Genomic DNA, 17,859 nt, shown 5'->3' with positions numbered 1-17,859 from the left:
TTGTGGGGAGAGGGGGAGAAATGGATTGAGAGAGGAAGGAACTGGGGGCAGGCAGACTCATCAGTAGATTACTACAACTCCAGGCATGAGGTGATGACATCAGGATGATGGAAGTGTTGGGAGAAAAAGAGGCATATTGGAGAGATGTTACAAAGGTGAAATCTACAGACCTTGGATACTTGGGGGGGGGGGGGGTTGATGTTATGGGAATGGGAATTAATCTTCCCTGCCCCTAGGCCCTTTGATAGGCTTAAGTGCACCTGGAACCTATGGCAGAAGGCTTGGTTTTCAGAAATGCCCACACCTTGGTGCTCTGTGACTGGGCAGTGGGTCAAGAGGGTTGTGACATCCTCTGACCCGGGAGAAGGCTATATAAACCCTGATGTGAGGCTTTATTTTGGGGCTCACTTTGAGAAGAGTTGTGTGATTTGACCAGACGAGACTCTGGGCAGCCATTGAGTCCCCCAGCTTTGAAAACCCAGATGTTGGTGCTTCCCTCTCTGGTAACTGACTAGGTATGGATGTAATGGTGAGACAGTTGGAAGGCTATCTGCTGATTTGTTTCTGTCTGTAGTTTTTTTTTGTCTGCTTGTAACTTGTTTGTATTCTCTGAAATTTAGGGTGCTGACCTTTTTTCCCCTGAACTAGGTAAATGACATGTGTTTGATTAAAGCAAGATTGTTAATCCATTTTGAGCTGCTTTCCTTTAGAAAAGCAGATCTAAGAACCTGTGTTGGCAGCCACCCTGGGTATGCTGGGGTGCTTGCTGCTACAGGTGAGAATGAGATATTAAGGATGACACCTAAGTTTCAAGCCTGATAAGTTTCAAGGACTGGTAAAATGGTGGTGCCCTCAATATTAACAGTTAAATTTGAAACAGGGGAGGGTTTGGAACAAAAGATGATGAGTTCAGTTTTGAACATGTAGAGTTAGAGATGTCTCAGGACATCTAGATTAAAATGTATGAAAAGGTGATTGGCAAGGCAGGAGGTCAGCAAAATGGTTAGGACTGGAAGAGTAAGTTTGAGAATCATCAGCATAGGGATGACAATTTGAATTCATAGGAGCAGAGGAGATCACCAACTGAAATAGTACAGAGACAGAAGAGCCCAGGACAGAGATCTGTGGGATATGGTAAGCAGGTATGACAGGGATGAAGACCAGCAAAGGAGACTATGAAGGAGCAGTTAGAAGGTTGGAGGAGAAACAGAAAGAATAGTCACAAAAACCTAGAGAGAAGAGATTATCAAGAAGAGACTGACTGAAGTGTCAAAGGCTAAAGAGAGCTCAAGAAAGATGAAGATTAAGAAAAGACTATTCATTAGAATTGGCAATTAAGAGACCATTAGTAACCCAGGAGAAAAGTTTTGATTGAATGAGATTGGAAGTCAGATTATAAGGGGTTAAACAGAGAGTGAGAAGAGAAAATATGGAAACAGCTATTGCAGACAGCCTTCTCAAGGAGGTTAGCCAAAAAAGACAGGCAAATCATGGCTCAAATAGTTGAAGAAGGAAATCAAGTGAGGATTTTTTGAGGATGGGAGAGGCATGGGCATGTTTGTAGGCAATAGAGAAACAGCTAAAAGAAAGGGAGAGATTGAAGGTAAGTGAGGGAGTAGGGATGATAGAGGAGGAAATCTCTTGGAGAAGACAAGATTTAATGGGATAAGGTAGGAAATATAAGGCAGTGGAAAGCTTTGAATGTTGGGCAAAGAAGTCTAATCTTTACTCAGCAGATAACAAGAAGTCACTTAAGATTTTCTGAGCAAAAGAAATGACCCAACTTGGGCAAGTACAAACCCTAAAGCTCTATATAAATATCTCTTACTATTAAAAGGTTGCTAAAAAAAATAGCACAGGCAAAGGACATGTATGAAAAATGGTAGCAGGAACAGAGAAAGGAGACAGATGGCTTCCCTTCAAGACTCAACTCAAATCTTACCTTCTATAGAAGACCTTTCCTGATTCATTGCCCTGCTAGTTCTTTCCCTCTGAGATTACTGCATGTTGGTATCTTTCATGAGAATGTGAGTTCCTTGAGGGCAGAGATTATTTTTAAAATTTTCTTTGTATCCTTGAGGCTTAGCAATCTGCCCAGCACATAATAAGCACTCACTAAATGCTTGCTGACCTAATACACCTTTAAGATCAAAATCCTCTGGCATTCAAAGCCCTTCTTAACTTTCTCTCTACCCCTAATCTTGACACCTATTTTTTCCCCTTTCTTTACATCTTAAGGATTTAACACAGTGCGCAGCACATAGTAGGCACTGAATAAATATTTATTACTGACTGGTTAACATACAAGAGGTACAGCAGAGGTATAATCAACAGAGAAAGTGTTGTGATACGATGCACAGAGTACTATGTAGCTGTGGAATGACCAGAGATATTCCCAAGACTTAAAATATTGGCGGGGGAGGGGAGAGTACAGAGACAAACCGAAACAGTGATATACAAAGAAATACATTTAAGGAGAAAGAATAAGCATGGTTTGGGGCATTTTAAGTGCTAGCAGGGAATCAATGTGGAGATAATCTTAGTGTAAATACACTTCTTGGAGCTCAGGGAAAAGTCTGGGAAAACTAAATTTACAGATTTTGGAGACATCTGCATAAAGATGGTAGTTGAAGCTGAAACTTCAAAGTGAGTGAAATTAGATGGGAGGGTGGGGGGGGAGAGAAGGGAAAAGAGAGAGACAGGAGAAAGAGAGAAAAGAGAAAGACAAGACAGAGAAGACAGAGAGGAGAGAGAGACAGAGAGAAGAGAGAGAGAGAAGAGGGAGAGAGAGGGAGAGAGAAACAGAAAATAGAGGGCCAAGGACAACAATAATAAAACATCCCTATAAAGGGATCAGAAAGAAGATGAAGAGCCAACAACGGAGAAAGAGAAGCCAGTTACAGAGAGAAAGAAAACAGGAGATTAAGATAATCCTGATGATAAAGACAAAGTTGACATAAGGAAGGGTCAACAGCACTAGGGGGGACAGAGCCAAGATGGCCAAGTAAAAGCCAGAACTTGCTTGAGCTCACGCCCCAACCACCTCCAATACCTGTAAAAAATGACTCTAAACAAATTTTAGAGCTACAGAACCCACAAAATGACAGACTGAAACAAATCTCCCACTTTTGAAGACGGCCTAGCAGGCCGACAGGAAGGGTCTATCACACCAGAGTGGAGCAGAACACAGCCCTGCGTGTGCCACTGGCATAAACTGGCCTGAATCACTGGCAGCTGTGGCAGTTTCCAGACTCCTAAATCCATAAACGCCAAAGAAAAAGTAAAACATCAGTGAGGAAACTCTGTTGGACCTGGGTGAGAGAAGAATGAGGTCTGGCCCCTGTCTGAGAGATGGCTGATTGCAGCAGCAGGACAGCTGCTTCTGGAGCTCCAGGCCCACAGACGGTGGGGTAACCAAGTGGATGATCAGAGTGCAAATGCAGAAATCTCTTTGCTGGCGCTGAGGCAGGATTCTCTTGCTTCGCCCTGCTTATATCTGGGTTGCAGCCTTGGGTGGCAGTCCTGGAGTGAGGAGGAGCACTGGCAGGACAAAGCTTATACTGGCTGTGGAGAGGGCTTTCTCCTCACAGTTCTGAGGCAGGCGCCTAGAAGAAGCTCTGACAACAGCTGTGCAAAACACCAGAAATTTGGGACATAGCATTCTCCACTCTGGAAGCAGAGTTCTACCATGGCAAAGAGGTCAAAAGTCAAGTAATTGGCTAGAAAAATGAGCAAACAGAGGAAGGGAAATCAGACTATAAAATCGTTCTTTGGTGACAAAGACAATTAAAACAGAACCAGAAGAAGACAACAAAGACAAAACTCCTGCAACAAAAGTCTCCAAGAAAAATATGAATAGGTCACAGGCCATGGAGGAGCTGAAGGATTTAGAAAATCAAGTAAGAGAAATAGAGGAAAAATTGGGAAGAGAAATGAGAATGATGCAAGACAATCATGAAAAATGAGTCAACAGCTTGCTAAAGGAGATCCAAAAAAATACTAAAGAAAATAACACCTTAAAAAACAGACTCGGGATCTAATCTGGGCTCAGACACTTAGCATCCACCCAGAAACACCTAGCCGTGCAATCTTGAGCAAGTTACTTAACCCCAATTGCTTAGGGGTGACCAGGTGGCACAGTGAGTAAGAGCACTGGCCCCAGAGTCAGGATAACCTGGGATCGAATCCGGACTCTGATACTTAGCACCACACCCAGAAATAACTGGCTGTGTAACCTTGAGCAAGTTACATAACCCCAGTTGCTTAAAAAAAAAAATCACAAACAAACAGACTAACTCAAATGGTAAAAGAGGTCCAAAAAGCCAATGAGGAGAAGAATATGTTAAAAAAAAAAAAAACTGCTTTCTGGCAGGTGGAAAAGGAATTTCAAATCTCACTGAAGAAAATAATTCCTTCAAAAGTAGAATGGAGCAAATTGGAGGGGGGGGGAGGGGGACTGAGCCAAGATGGCAGCATAAAAACAGGAAATACCATGAGCTCCCCCAACAACCACCTCAAATACTTAAATAAAATATGACTCTAAACAAATTTTAGAGCTACAGAACCCACAAAGTGACAGAGAAAAACCAATCTCCCACTGAAGGCAGCCCGGCAGGCCTACAGGAAGGGTCCATCCCAGCAAGCTGGGAGCAAAGTGCAGTCCCCATGAGCTGTACGGTTTTGGCTTCAGGGCAGCCCGACCAGCCGGTGCTGTAACAGATTTAAGGAGAGTGAATCACCAGAAGCTGTGGAAGTTTCCAGACTCTTCAATTCATAAACGCCAAAGAGCAAGTAAAAGGTCAGGCAGGAACTCTGTTGGAAAGGAAGAGCACAGTCTGGCGCCTGCCCCCAGGGCGAGAGGTAACGGAGTCATGGAGGCTGCAGCTGCTTCCCTGGGAGGCTACCTCCAGAGCTCCTAGCCTACAGATCGTAGGGAGACCAAGTGAACCTTCAGAGGGTAATTGCTCTTGCTTTAACCTGCTTGGGTCTGGGTTGCTTTCTCGGGTGGAGGTCCTGGGGTGTATGGCCAGTGGGCCAGAACTTGTGGGGACTGAAGAGTGGGCACCCCCCCCCATAGCTCTAGCAGCTGCAAAAACCCCAGCAATTTGGGACAAAGCTCTCCTCTCTGGAAGCAGAGTTCTACCATGGTAATGAGCTCAAAAGTCAAGTAAATTGACTGGCAACAGGTGCAAGCAGAGGAAGCAAAGCAAGCAGAGCAATCAATCCTTAGATTTCTTTTTTGGGGACAAAAAGGATCAAAGCATGGAATGGGAGGAAGAAAATGAAGTCAGAACTCCTGCATCAAAAGCTTCCAAGAAAAATATAAACTGGTTACAGGCCATGGAGTAGTTCAAGGATTTTGAAAACAAAGTAAAGAAGTGGAGCAAAAATTGGGAAGAGAAAGGAAAATGATGCAAGAAAATCATGAAAAGAGAGTCAACAACCTGACTGAAGAAAAAAACACCTTAAAAAATAGACTAACGCAAATGGCAAAAGAGGCCCCAAAAAGCCAATCAGGAGAAGAATGCCTTAAAAAGTCGAATATGCCAGATGGAAAAGAATTTCAAAAGCTCACTGAAGAGAATAATTTTTTCAGAATTAGACTGGACCAAATGGAAGCTAATGACTTTATCAGAAATCAAGATACTATAAAGCAGATCCAAACAAATGAAAAAAATAGAAGGCAATGTGAAATATCTCACTGGAAAAACTACTGACTTGGAAAATAGATCCCGGATAAATAATTTTAAAATTATCAGACTACCAAAAAGCCACGATCAAAAAAAGAACCTAGAAATCATCCTTCAAGAAATTCTCAAGGAAAATTGCCCTGGTATTTTAGAACCTGAGAGAAAAATAGAAATTGAAAGAATTCACTAATCACCTCTTGAAAAAGATCCCAAAAAGAAAACTCCTAGGAATATTACAACCAAATTCCAAAGTTCCCAGATCAAGGAGAAAATATTACAAGCAGCCAGGAAGGAACAATTTTACTATTGTGGAAACACAATCAAGATAACACAAGATTGAGCAGCTTCTATATTAAGGGATCAAAGGGCTTGGAATATATATTCTGGGGGTCAAAGGAGCTGGAATTAAAACCAAGAATCACCTACCCAGCAAAACTGAGTATGTTTCAGGGGAAAATATAGTCATTCAATAAAATAGAGGACTTTCAAGCATTCTTGATGAAAAAAACCAGAGTTGAATAGAAAATTTCACATTCAGATACAAGAAGCAAGAGAAGCATGAGAAGGTAAACAGGGAAAAGAAATCATAAGGAACTTATTAAAGTTGAACTACTTACATTTCTACATGGAAAAATGATCATTGTAACTCATGAGACTTTTCTCAGTATGAGGCTAGTTGAAGGGAATATATATGTATATATATGCATATATACATATATATGCACATATATATGTTTATAGAGAGTATATGTGTGTTTTGATATATATGTGAGTGTGTGTATATATTTATATATATGCATACATGTATACATAGAGGGCAAAGGATCAGCTGAATAGGAAGGGATGATATCTAAATAATATTAAGAGGTGAGAGAGGAATATAATGAGAGGAGATAGGAAGAGACAGAATAGGGAAAATTATCTCACATAAAAGAGGCAAGGGAAAGCTGTTACAAAGGAGGGGTATAACAGGAAGCCGAAAGGGAATGGGTCAACCTTACTCTCATTGAATCTGGCTTAAGGAAGAATAACATACACACTAAATTGGGTATCTTACCCTACAGGAAAGTAGGAGGGAAGGGGATAAGAGGTGAGATGATAGAAGGGAGGGCAGATTGGGTCGGGGAGGGGAGTTAGAAGCACACACTTTTGAAAAGGGACAGGGTCAAAACAGAAAATAGATTAAGTGGGGGGTGGGATAAGATGGAGGGTAATATAGTCAGTCTTTCACAATATATCTACTATGGAAATGTTTTTGTAACTACAAATGTGTAACCAATATTGAATTGCTTATCATCCCAGAAGGAATGGGTAATGAGGGAAGAAGGGAAAGAATCTGAAAATCAAAGATTTAAAATCAAATGTTTAAAAAATTTATTATTATTATTATTTTTACATGCAACTGGGAAGTAAGATATATAAGCACTGGGGTATATCCATCTTGCCCTACTAGGAAGTCTGAGAGGGAATGAGGGAGGATTGAGCAGATGGGGGAAAAGGGTATTCAGTAGGATCACTATTTTGGGGTGGTGGGTAGGGGAAAGACGGGGAGAAAATTTGTAACTCAAAACCTTGTGGAAATAAATGTTGAAAACTAAAAATAAACAAACAAAAAAAGGATGGAGCAAATGGAAGCTAATGACTTTATGAGAAATCAAGATATTTTAAAACAGATCCAAAAGAATGAAAAAATAAAAAGCAATATGAAATATCTCACTGGAAAAACCATGCACCTGGAAAATAGATCCAGGAAAGATAATTTTGAAATTATTGGACTACCTAAAAGCTACAATCAAAAAAAAAGAGCCTAGACATTATATTTCAAGAAATTATCAAGGAAAACTACCCTGATATTCTAGAACCAGAGAGTAAAACAGAAATTGAAAGAATTCACATATCACCTCTTGAAAAAGATCCCAAAAAGAAAATTTCTAGAAACATTATATCCAAATTCCAGAGTTCCCAGGTCAAGGAGAAAATATTACAAGCAGTCAGGAAGAAGCAATTTGGGTATTGTGGAAACACAATCAGAATAACACAAGATCTAGCAGCTTCTACATTAAGGGATCAAAGGGCTTGGAATATATATTCTGGGGGTCAAAGGAGCTAGAATTAACACCAAGAATCACCTATCCAGCAAAACTGAGTATAATACTTCAGGGGAAAATATAGACATTCAATGAAATAGAGGACTTTCAAGCACTCTTGATGAAAAGACCAGAGCTGAACAGAAAATGTGACTTTCAAATAGAAAAAAGAGAAGCATGAAAAGGTAAACAGAAAAGAGAAATCATAAGGAACTTATTAAAATTGGACTGTTTACATTTCTACACGGAAAGATGATATTTGTAACTCATGAGACTTTTCTCAGTATCAGGATAGTTGAAGGGAATAGAAAAAAATATATATACACATATATATGTATAGGTAGGTATATGTATGTATATACATATATGTGTGTGTGATATGTATACAGAGACAGGGTGAGTTGAATATGAAGGGATGATATCTTAAAAATAAAATTAAGAGGTGAGAGAGGAATATATTGGGAGGAGAAAGGGAGAGATAGAATAGGGTAAATTATCTCACATAAAAGAGACAAGAGAAAGTTGCTACAATGAGGGCAAGGAGGTGAAAGCAAATGAGTCAACCTTATTCTCACTGGACTTGGCTTAAGGAGGGAATAACATACACACTCATTTGGGTATCTTACCCTACAAGAAACTAGGGTGGAAGGGAATAAGAGGAGGGGATGATAGAAGGGAGGGTAGATTGGGGGAGAGGGTAGTCTGAAGCAAACACTTTTGAAAAGGGATAGGGTCAAAGGAGAAAACAATAAATGGGGGTGGGATAGGATGGAGGGAAATAGTTAATCTTTCACAATATGACTTCTATGGAAATGTTTTATATATCTACACATGAATAACCTATATTGAAATGCTTGTCTTCTCAGTGGGGATGGGTGAGGAGGGAAGATGGGAGAGAATCTGGAACTCAAAGTTTTAAAAGCAAATGTTAAAAATTTGTTTTTACCTGCAACTGGGAAATAAGGTATACAGGCAATGGGGTATAGAAATCTACCTTGTCCTACAAGAAAGTGGGTGTGGGGGAAAGGAGGGGATATAAGAGAAAGCAGGCTGAGGGAAGGGGCAATCAGTATGCTTGCCATCTTGGGGTAGGAGTTAGGGGAGAAATGGGAAGAAAATTTGTAAGTCAAAATCCCCTGGAAATGAATGCTGAAAACTAAAAATAAATAAATTCTGGGGGAAAAAAAAAAAACTAAGAGGTCAAGGAGGATGCTGACCAGTGGGGACCTTAAATAGAAGTTAGCACAGTTCCTGGCACATGCTAATTACTTAATAAATGCCTGTTGACTGAATTACTAGTTTCTGTAGCATTGTGGATGGGAATGTAAGTCTTATTTATAAGTGGGTAAAGAATGAGTAGGTAGTATGGAAGAAACAGCCTAGAAACAACTTTTTCTTTTCTTTGTTCACCAGATCAGTGATTTCACTTGTATAGAAAGATCTGTCTCCCATAAAATTTAGCAAGCAACTGACAACTTAAAGAGTCTTAGAATTACCTGGAGTACTGAGATGTGAAATAACTTATATCCTGTCACAAAGCTTAAGGTCAAAACTTTCTATCCACAGCACCATATTATCTTCTAGATAAGAAAAACAATGATACTTCTTTTCTTCTTGAATTGATAATAAAGCAGAGAAATCTTAAAGAATGGAAAAAAAAAACCGGGAGTTGAGGGATTTTATACTAAATGGTATCAGTCTTCTCTGTGAAGAAGTACTAGAAGTATGGGAAGTGGGAGTAAGATCTAAGAGGGAAAGGTCTGGAACAGTCACTGTAAGAAATGAGATAGTGAGCCAAATCATCTTCACCTTCCCTCACCCCATCCCAAAATCCAATTAATTGCAAAGTCCTATAGATTTCATCTCCATGATATCTAAGTCATCCCTTCTTTTCCACTCCTACTCCAACCATCCTAGTCCAGGCCTTCATGTTCTTCCTACTTGTAATTTTACCATTTTCCAAAGCATTCCTTCAAATGCACTGCCTGTGTCACTACTCCATTCAAGAGTTCAGTAGCTCCTTATTGCCTACAGAAAATTATAGTCTTGATCCTAGCATTCTAGACACTCCATAATCAGGCATCAACCTGCTTTCCTCTGTAGTGCCTTATGTTAATCTACCTTATCTCATGCTACTCCCTGTTATGTACTCTATATTACAGACTACTTAATATCTCTCTCCCCCTATTCTAGTTTTCATTTTGCTCTCTTCTGTTACTTTTTGCCCTTGCTCATGTCTTCACCCTACTCAAAATGGATTTCTTTCCCCTAACTTCATCAGTTGAATTTTCTCTTCCTTTCTTCAGGATCCATCTGAATTGCCACCTCCTCCAGGAAGCCTTATCTATATTTGTATCCCTAGTCAAGTCAAGTCATCAAGCATTTCTTAAATGCTTACTATATGCTAGGCACTGTGCTTAGTACTGGGGATACACAGAATAGCAAAAAAAATCCCTGCCCTCAGAGAGCTATCAATCTAATGGGAGACCCAACATTCAAACAACTCTGTACATACAAGGCAATTGGAGATAATCTCAGAGGTAAGATACTGGAGAAGGCTATGGGGGTGGGGGTGAAGCAGGAAGGGAAAGTAACAAGAAAGGCCACCTGCAGATAAGGCAGAATTTGAGCTGAGTCTTTAAGAAAGCTGGGAAAGGTGGAAATCACAAGGGAGATCATTCAAGGCATGAGAACAGGCATGGGAAAAAGGCATCAAATTTTCTGTGTTATATGTGAGGAACAGCAAGAAGGGCTCAACTGATGAATTGTAGAGTATGTAGAGAAGAGTATAGTATAAAAACACTGGAGAGGTAGAAAGGGGTCAAGTTGTAAAAGGCTTTAAAAGCTAAACAAAGCATTTTATATTAGATCCTGAAGGGAACAGGGAGCCACTGACATGACTTGAGATGAGGATGGACTGGAGTAGCAAAAGACTTGTGGCAGGTACACATCATAAGGCAAATGTAATCATCTAGGCATGAAGTGATGAGAGCCAAGTACCAGAGAGATGGTCTGTCAGAGGAGAGAACGAGAAGTATACTAGATGTTGCAAAGACAGAAACAAGAAGACTTGACAACAAATAGGATATGTGGGGTGAGAGTGAGAAGCTGAGAATTACAACTATATTTCCAGCATGGGCAACTAGGAGGATAATGGTATCCTCAAAAGAAACCATGAAGTCAGGAAGAAGATGGCACTGGGAGTAAGATAATGAATTCTGGTTTTAGATATGTTGCATTTAAGATGTCTTTGAGACATCCAGTTTCAGATGTCTAATAGAGAGAGAGATTAAGGTTTGATCAACAGATTGAAGAATTATCTGGATAAGGACAAATGAATTCCTAGGAACTAATGAAATCACCAAGGGAGAAAGTATAGAACAAGAAGGGAAGAGGGCTCAGAACAAACCCCCAACAGACACTCACAGTTAGGTGGTATGACCAGAAGGCAGATCTATTCGACTTGCCACCCCCACCCCCCCCACCCCCGCCAAAAAAAGAAAGAAACCCTGAGAGGTTGAACCTGGAGAACCAGGAGAGTAGTGTTATGAAAATCTAAACAAGGGAAAATAGGTTAGAACAGAATCTCTGGATGATGGACTCACAAGGTCTAGGCTCAAATCCAGGATCTGCTACTTAATACTTGTTTGAACTTGGTCAAGATGCAACTTCTCTGGGCCTCAGTTTGATCATGTGTAAAATGAAGAGGCTGGGCTAAATCATCTCTAAGGTCTTTTTCTGAATCTAAATAGATGCTATTTCCCTAACTTGCAGAACATTTTGTACTTTCTCCTGACCAGATGGACCAGAGGTCACAGTAAAAGCAAACATTAGTAAGAAATAATGTTTTGAGGTCTACAAAGCATTTCCTTAAAGCCATTCTGTGAGACAGATATATCATTCATTAATCCCATCCTGTAGATAAGGAAACTGAAGTTCATATAAGTTATTTGTTCAAGATCACACAACTAGAGGTATAAGAATAGAAAGCTGTGGTCACAGTAAGATTTCAAAGTTGTAGATATGAGAGATGGTGAGGTCTTTGGTGTCACCAAGTTATCATATGGCTCAGCAGAATGGGCTGTGATATGGACAAACAAGGCTGAATTGGAAAGAATAAGACTTGAGTATCTGGGAGGATAACAATTTTCTATCTGATAACATCTCAGAATTCTACAGAATGCATGGCTTCCATTTATTTTGCATACTGTTCTTGATGTTCTAGATAATTTTTATTGTGAATTAAAACAAAGCAGTATGATGCATAAAATATATGGAACAAAAATGCATTATCTGACTATGGACCAGGCTCAAGTTCAAGCTTTCTTTCCTACCTTCCAGGAAGTTCTACATTCTCTCCAAAATTTGAACTTCTAAGTGATTTTTTTTTTTTTTTGCTTTTTGTAGGGAGGAAAGCGGGGTAATTGGGGTTGAGTGACTTGCTCAATGTCACACGGCTAATAAATGTTAAGTGTCTGAGGCCAGATTTGAACTCAGGTCCTCCTGACTCCTGGGCCAGTGCTCTATTCACTGCAACACCTAGCTGTCCCTAAGTGAATTCTTAAAGAAATGTTTTATAAAATGATGCTGACTTATCTGGAAATAACGTAAGGATAATATTAAATATGGTAAAATAACATGCAGAGCATTTTGCTGTCTTACATTTTATACCCTCCCCCTCTCTTTGTTCTAGTGACACTGGCCTCCTTGCTATTTCTTGAACAAGATACTCCCACCTCCTGTATCTGGGCATTTTCACTAACTCCCCTCATGTATGGAAAGGTCTCCCTCTTGGTTCTCTTTAAGTCCCAGCTAAAATCCTACAGTCTACTTGAAGTCTTTCCCAAATCTGCTTTTAATTCTAGTCCCTTCCCTCTGTTGATTATTTCCTATTTATCCTGTTTCTAAGTTATTTGTATATAGTTGTCTGCATGTTGTCTCCTCTTTTAGACTGTAAGCTCCTTGAGGGCAGGAACTACCTGCCTTTCTTCAAATCTCCAATGCTTAGCACAATGCCTGGCACATACCAAGCACTTAATATTTACTGACTGAATGACATGCAAAGATTTTAAATTTAAGTGCAAAACTAATGTCATTTATCCCCATCCCCCCCAACACTTAATATGATGTTGTGCAAAGAAGAGTGACTTAACAACCTTTATTGAATTAATTTGCAGTCAGCAAAACATTATTGGTTGAAAATCAGCTTACTTAAAAACGCCATCACATATGAAGGAAAGCCTCATTTTCTACTAAACATTCACTGCAAGAAACATTTTTCAGTCTTCTCTAGGTTGAATAATCTAAATAGAGAATCCTGAAATTTTCTGAACATACTTCTCAAAGATATATGTACACACAACTAATAAATATTAAACTTTCATCTGAGAGAAAAGGGACTTTTTAAAAACAATGAAGCTCTTCCATCTGCTGAGTATGAGGATACCAAGAGATAGAAACAAGAGTGCTCTATATGATACTTGATAACCCTTTTTAGAAAACATGCATTCATATATAAGACTCCATGAGGCACTTAAAAAAAAAAAACTATTGGGGGTGGCTAGGTGGCACAGTGAATAGAGCACAGGCCCTGGAGTCAAGAAGACTTGAGTTCAAATCCATCCTCAGACAAGGAACACAAAAACTAGCCATGTGACCTTGGGCAAGTCGTTTAACCCCAATTGCCCTCCAAAAAGCAAAAAAAAAACCCCAAAAACAAAAAACTATTTCTAATAGTAAGAGTTTTAGCATAATGTACGGAGAATTCATTTTAGAGCCAAGAAGACCAGCGTTCATGTCCTACCTCTGACATATACTATGGGATCCAGGGTAAATTACTTAACTACTCTGAGGACTCTAAATTATAGAAGCAAAACCTGCATTGATAAAAGGAATTTCCTCATCTGGGAGTTTCCTATATACCAATGAACTCACTGGTCCAGTCCCTTTTCCTTACTACTAATAGTACCAGCACACAGTTCCTGGGGAGAAATCTTGGTTATTACTATTGTTCCCGTCCCTTCAAAACCTGTAAGCTAACTTGCAAGTAAGACAGAGAGCAAGTTCCTGAAATTTAGTCCTTTGCTTCTAGTTCCTATAAGCCTACAACAGTGTCAAGATATAGCGATTGGTGGCAGGTAATTGTACCTATCCAGCTATTTCTTCAAAAAGAAAAAAAAAACCTGCTTTATATAGTAAGTCAGAGATTCCAAATAAGTCATTGGCATTCAAAAAAGTTATTTGCAAGTATGAAAGCTACACACATCTGAGTTCACCCATAACAGTCATGTGAGAATATATATGCCAAAGCAAATAAATGCAGAGAAGCACATTAGGCAAACACACGAAATGTTTCAAAGAATTATCAAAGTAAAAGTCAAAGCTGTGCAACATTAAAGTTGAGAGCTAAGAAACGGCAGTGTAAAGCAGTTAGAGATGGAAATGGCTTAATATAAACCAAACATCATGGTCTTCATGGTAGGATCCATGCTATAGTTACTGGGAAGAATTAGCTCTTTTAAGGCACATTAGAAGTGCTTTTGAAAGACTACTCAGAAAATGCATTTTAGACAAAGAAAGGCCCAGAAACTAAAGAGGTATTTTTCAAGATACATTATATTCCAATCTTTAGACTTTGACATAAATCCAGGTATGGCTGGACAAAATGAAGAGAAAATGTACAAATATAAATCTAAGTTTCCCAGATAGATGTAGGGCAATGATTTTCTTTCATCACAGCAGAGGCACTGCTTGATGGTCTGCTTGACTCTCTCCCTCCTCTTCTTGCACAAAGAAATTCTTAAGTGGCTTAGGAAGTCATGCTTGGCATAATCATTTCCAGTTTAAAAAAAAAAATAGCTAGGTCGGCTAGGTGGCGCAGTGAAAATAGAGCAGGGACCCAGGAGTCAGGAGGACCTGAGTTCAAATGCAGCCTCAGACACTTAACATAAAAACTAGCCATGTGACCTTGGGCAAGTCACTTAACCCCAATTGCCCTCCAAAATGCAAAAAAAAATTAGCTTTTATGTCTATACTCAAATTTTACAAAGGCATTTTTAGAAAAATGAGTTTAGGTCTTTTCTTCTGTTACATCTGGGAAAACTCTTGTAAACTGAAAAACAAAACTTTTTAATGTTTTACTTAGTGTAAAACTTCACTTTTTAGTAAAAACTCAGTTGATCAATATATGTATGAAGAAAGCAAAAGAGAATACAGGAAAGCAAACAACCTATATACACATCTCCTTGTGTCCTATCCCTAAGAGGCTGAACCAATTTCAGTCTAAATTCAAGGGATAAAGATAAAAAATAGTGGTACCTAGGCAGACCAATGCAATTATCTATTCTAGTCTCATGTAAACTAGTAGTTCAAGTCAATGGCTTAAGTTTGTTTAGATAGGATACAGTAGAGTATATAACCAAGTTCTTATACTAAGTCTGACAACCACCCACTCCCTTCCCCTTTCTCCTCACCTCCTCTAATGATCAAGACCACCCCAATTTTAACTAACCTTCCAAATGCTAGATCAAAACCCTAAGTACCTTTAGGCTGAAAGGAACAAGGCAGTTTATTGATCTTTAGTGTAAAACTAGACCCATAAACTGATGACCACTGCTAACTCATGCAATGAACAATCAGAAATCGTGTACTGATCTGAAAAAGAAAAACTAAATGGTTTACAAAATACTTTCCTCAAAATTCTTGTGAAGCACCACACAAGTATTATAACCATGTAACAGATGAAGAAAACCAGGTTAAAAGATCTATAAGCAGTCACACAGCTAGTAGGTATAAAGATGGAATTCTAAAACAGAATTTCTTAATCTAAAATAAGTTGTTTTTTAAACACATATAATCCTATCTTGGGTAACAATAATCCCAAATCCAAAAGACAATATATTAACCCATCAGGATCAAGAGTCACATTTGAAAGAACATCTAAAAGACTGCTAACAAGGAAGAAACAGTGGATGTCACCTTAAAGTAAATAATTTTACTATAATACTTTATAACTTGCCAGGAGTTAAGACAGCTACCACATACACCACTGGTGGGTGTTTTCAGAAAAGACTATAACAATGCTCATCTGTGACATATGATCACTGGAATCCTCTGAGAAGATATACTGTTCAAATGCAGTGTATTTATGACTGACATAATCAGACTGCCAAACAAACAGATTTAAGTTAAATTAATTTTGACTTTTTTTTTCTTTTCAACTATGGGTACTTTTATGTGCTGACCCCAAGTGCAGGGAGTAGTCGGACTTGGATTAAGAAGCCAGAACAAGTCACGGAGTCAAAAGGTGGCATGGGCTGTCCTCAGTTCCCCTTTCACTAGACTGGTATATCCACTGGTTTATTCATTATACTCTTCCCAGCCCTTATGGGAAGCTTTAAATTTTAACGACATCTCTGCATTCTTGTTCTCCTTTCCTAACCACAGAAGGTAAAGAGAGGTACCTCTATCCCATTTCAAAGACTAGGAAATAAAGTAGAAGACAATTAGAGGATGTCAAGGGTGCTGGTGACAACGGGGCTCAGGAGTTTCAGGATCTTCGGTAAAGACAGAAAGAAGGTAAAGCACTCAGAGGCAGCGTGAGATGGGGCTGGAAACTATTCACAGGCCTTCCTGTGCATGCAGGCTGCTCCCAAGTGCCTGGGATACCGCATGCCCGTATGAAGTGAGCCTCTGCCCCCAGGGCTGGGCACAAGGCAGCCCGTGAACACCGGGGGGCAGGGGGGCTTGGGGAGGGCCGGCCTCCACGAGCTCGGGGGAGCAGAGAACTTCCTGAGAGGGGGAGAAGTCAGCTCCAACAGCCCACGGGGAAGGAGGACTGCTCCCTCCAACACTTTTTCCTCCCTGGGGGGGGGGGGGGGGGCGGTGAGAGAAGGGTCGGTTCGGGAGGGAGCCCGGGCCCTCCAGTCCAGGACAACTCCGCGGCTCCCCCGCAGGTGGGAGCACAAGCGCCGCCTTTGTGTGCCCCGCGGAGCCGGGCTCTCTTCCGTCGGTCCCGGGGGAGGCCTCGGGGAGGGGGGAAGGGGGGGGTGTCTCCGGCTTTGTTCATTCACTGCCAAGGTGGGATGCGGAGTGGGGGAGGGGGGGTTAGGACACTTACCGCCCACACTGACGAGGAAGAGCAGGAGCGGAGCTGACCTCCAACCCGGGGGCTCCTTTGTGCTCCCGCGACGGGCCATGGCCACGGCAGATGGATGGAGGGAACCGGGAGGAGGAGCCGGAGAGAGACGCTGCAGCCGCCGCCGAGCCCCCGGCTGCTCCCTCCCTGCACACACCGCGGCGGGGGGGAGGGGAGGGAGTCCGCGCCGCTGCCGGAGCCGGAGCCGCCGCCGTCGCCGCCGCCGCGACTCGAGCGCACCCCCTCCCTCCCTCCCTCTCTCTCACTCTCTCTCACACTCTCCCTCTCTCTCTCACTCACTCTCTTCCCTCCCGAGCTGCGCTAGGACACCGCGCGGAGTAGGCGGCGCGGGGGCGCAGGAGCGAGCGCTCGGGAGGCCGCCGGCGTGGGGGGGTGGGGGGGGCGTGCACCGGCCTCGCGCCACTGAGACAGCCCCCCCACCGCCGCCGCTCGCCAGACAGAACGCGAGCTCCCACACACACTCATCCGTGCGTTCGGCAATCCCTCCACCCCGCCTGGTCCCGCTTTTCTTCCCAGCCTCTAGCTTAGAGGCTGGGAGACCGTTTTGTGTCTCAGGAGGGAAGGGGGAGGGAAAAACGTAGGAGCCAGACCGCGACAATCGATGGCCGAGAGCTTAAACGCCCGCTACTGTCTTCTCTCTTCCAGCTGGGGATCCGCGGGCGGAGCAGAGTAGTGGGGGTGGGGGGTTTGGGGGCGGGTTGGAGGTGAGGTAGGCTGTTGTGCGTGGTCTTGGGTTGTGGCAGTTCCCCTTTGACCCTCCCTGTTGGGGCGGGGGTTTTAGGGTGAGTAGGAGGAACCAGAGTGACCGTGGGAGAGAAGAAGGGATCTCTGGGCTCTCCAGATGGGGAGAACTGATGCGACTCCGGGGAGCAGGAGGTAGCCCTCACTCTGCGGGACAGGAAACTCCCATCTGTGTATGATGTTT

At 41.6% G+C, this 17,859-nt stretch overlaps 1 protein-coding gene and 1 long non-coding RNA gene across 3 annotated transcripts in view; one reads left to right on the top strand and one right to left on the bottom strand.

Annotated features, from left to right (window-relative positions):
* The window catches only part of LRP12 (LDL receptor related protein 12), a 142,727-nt gene extending 125,601 nt beyond the window's left edge, over positions 1 to 17,126 (bottom strand). Inside the window, exon 1 of one of the 2 annotated variants that reach the window (XM_069081029.1) lies at positions 16,896 to 17,126. In XM_069081029.1, coding sequence (XP_068937130.1) covers positions 16,896 to 16,974 — 79 coding nt within the window. In that variant the 5' untranslated portion in view covers positions 16,975 to 17,126. The remainder of the gene's footprint in view (positions 1 to 16,895) is intronic. The other variant, XM_069081028.1, reaches the window with a different exon arrangement.
* The window catches only part of LOC138155817 (uncharacterized), a 52,082-nt gene continuing 49,380 nt past the window's right edge, over positions 15,158 to 17,859 (top strand). The window contains exon 1 of the long non-coding RNA XR_011166999.1: positions 15,158 to 16,354. This is a non-coding gene — a long non-coding RNA (uncharacterized lncRNA). The remainder of the gene's footprint in view (positions 16,355 to 17,859) is intronic.

This window comes from Petaurus breviceps, unplaced genomic scaffold (genome assembly GCF_028583685.1).
Source record: "Petaurus breviceps papuanus isolate PSGF00001 unplaced genomic scaffold, PetGlider_PUasm1.0 98, whole genome shotgun sequence".
In the NCBI taxonomy this organism is placed as follows: Eukaryota; Metazoa; Chordata; class Mammalia; order Diprotodontia; family Petauridae; genus Petaurus; species Petaurus breviceps.
This window is presented reverse-complemented; position numbering and strand designations above follow the sequence as displayed.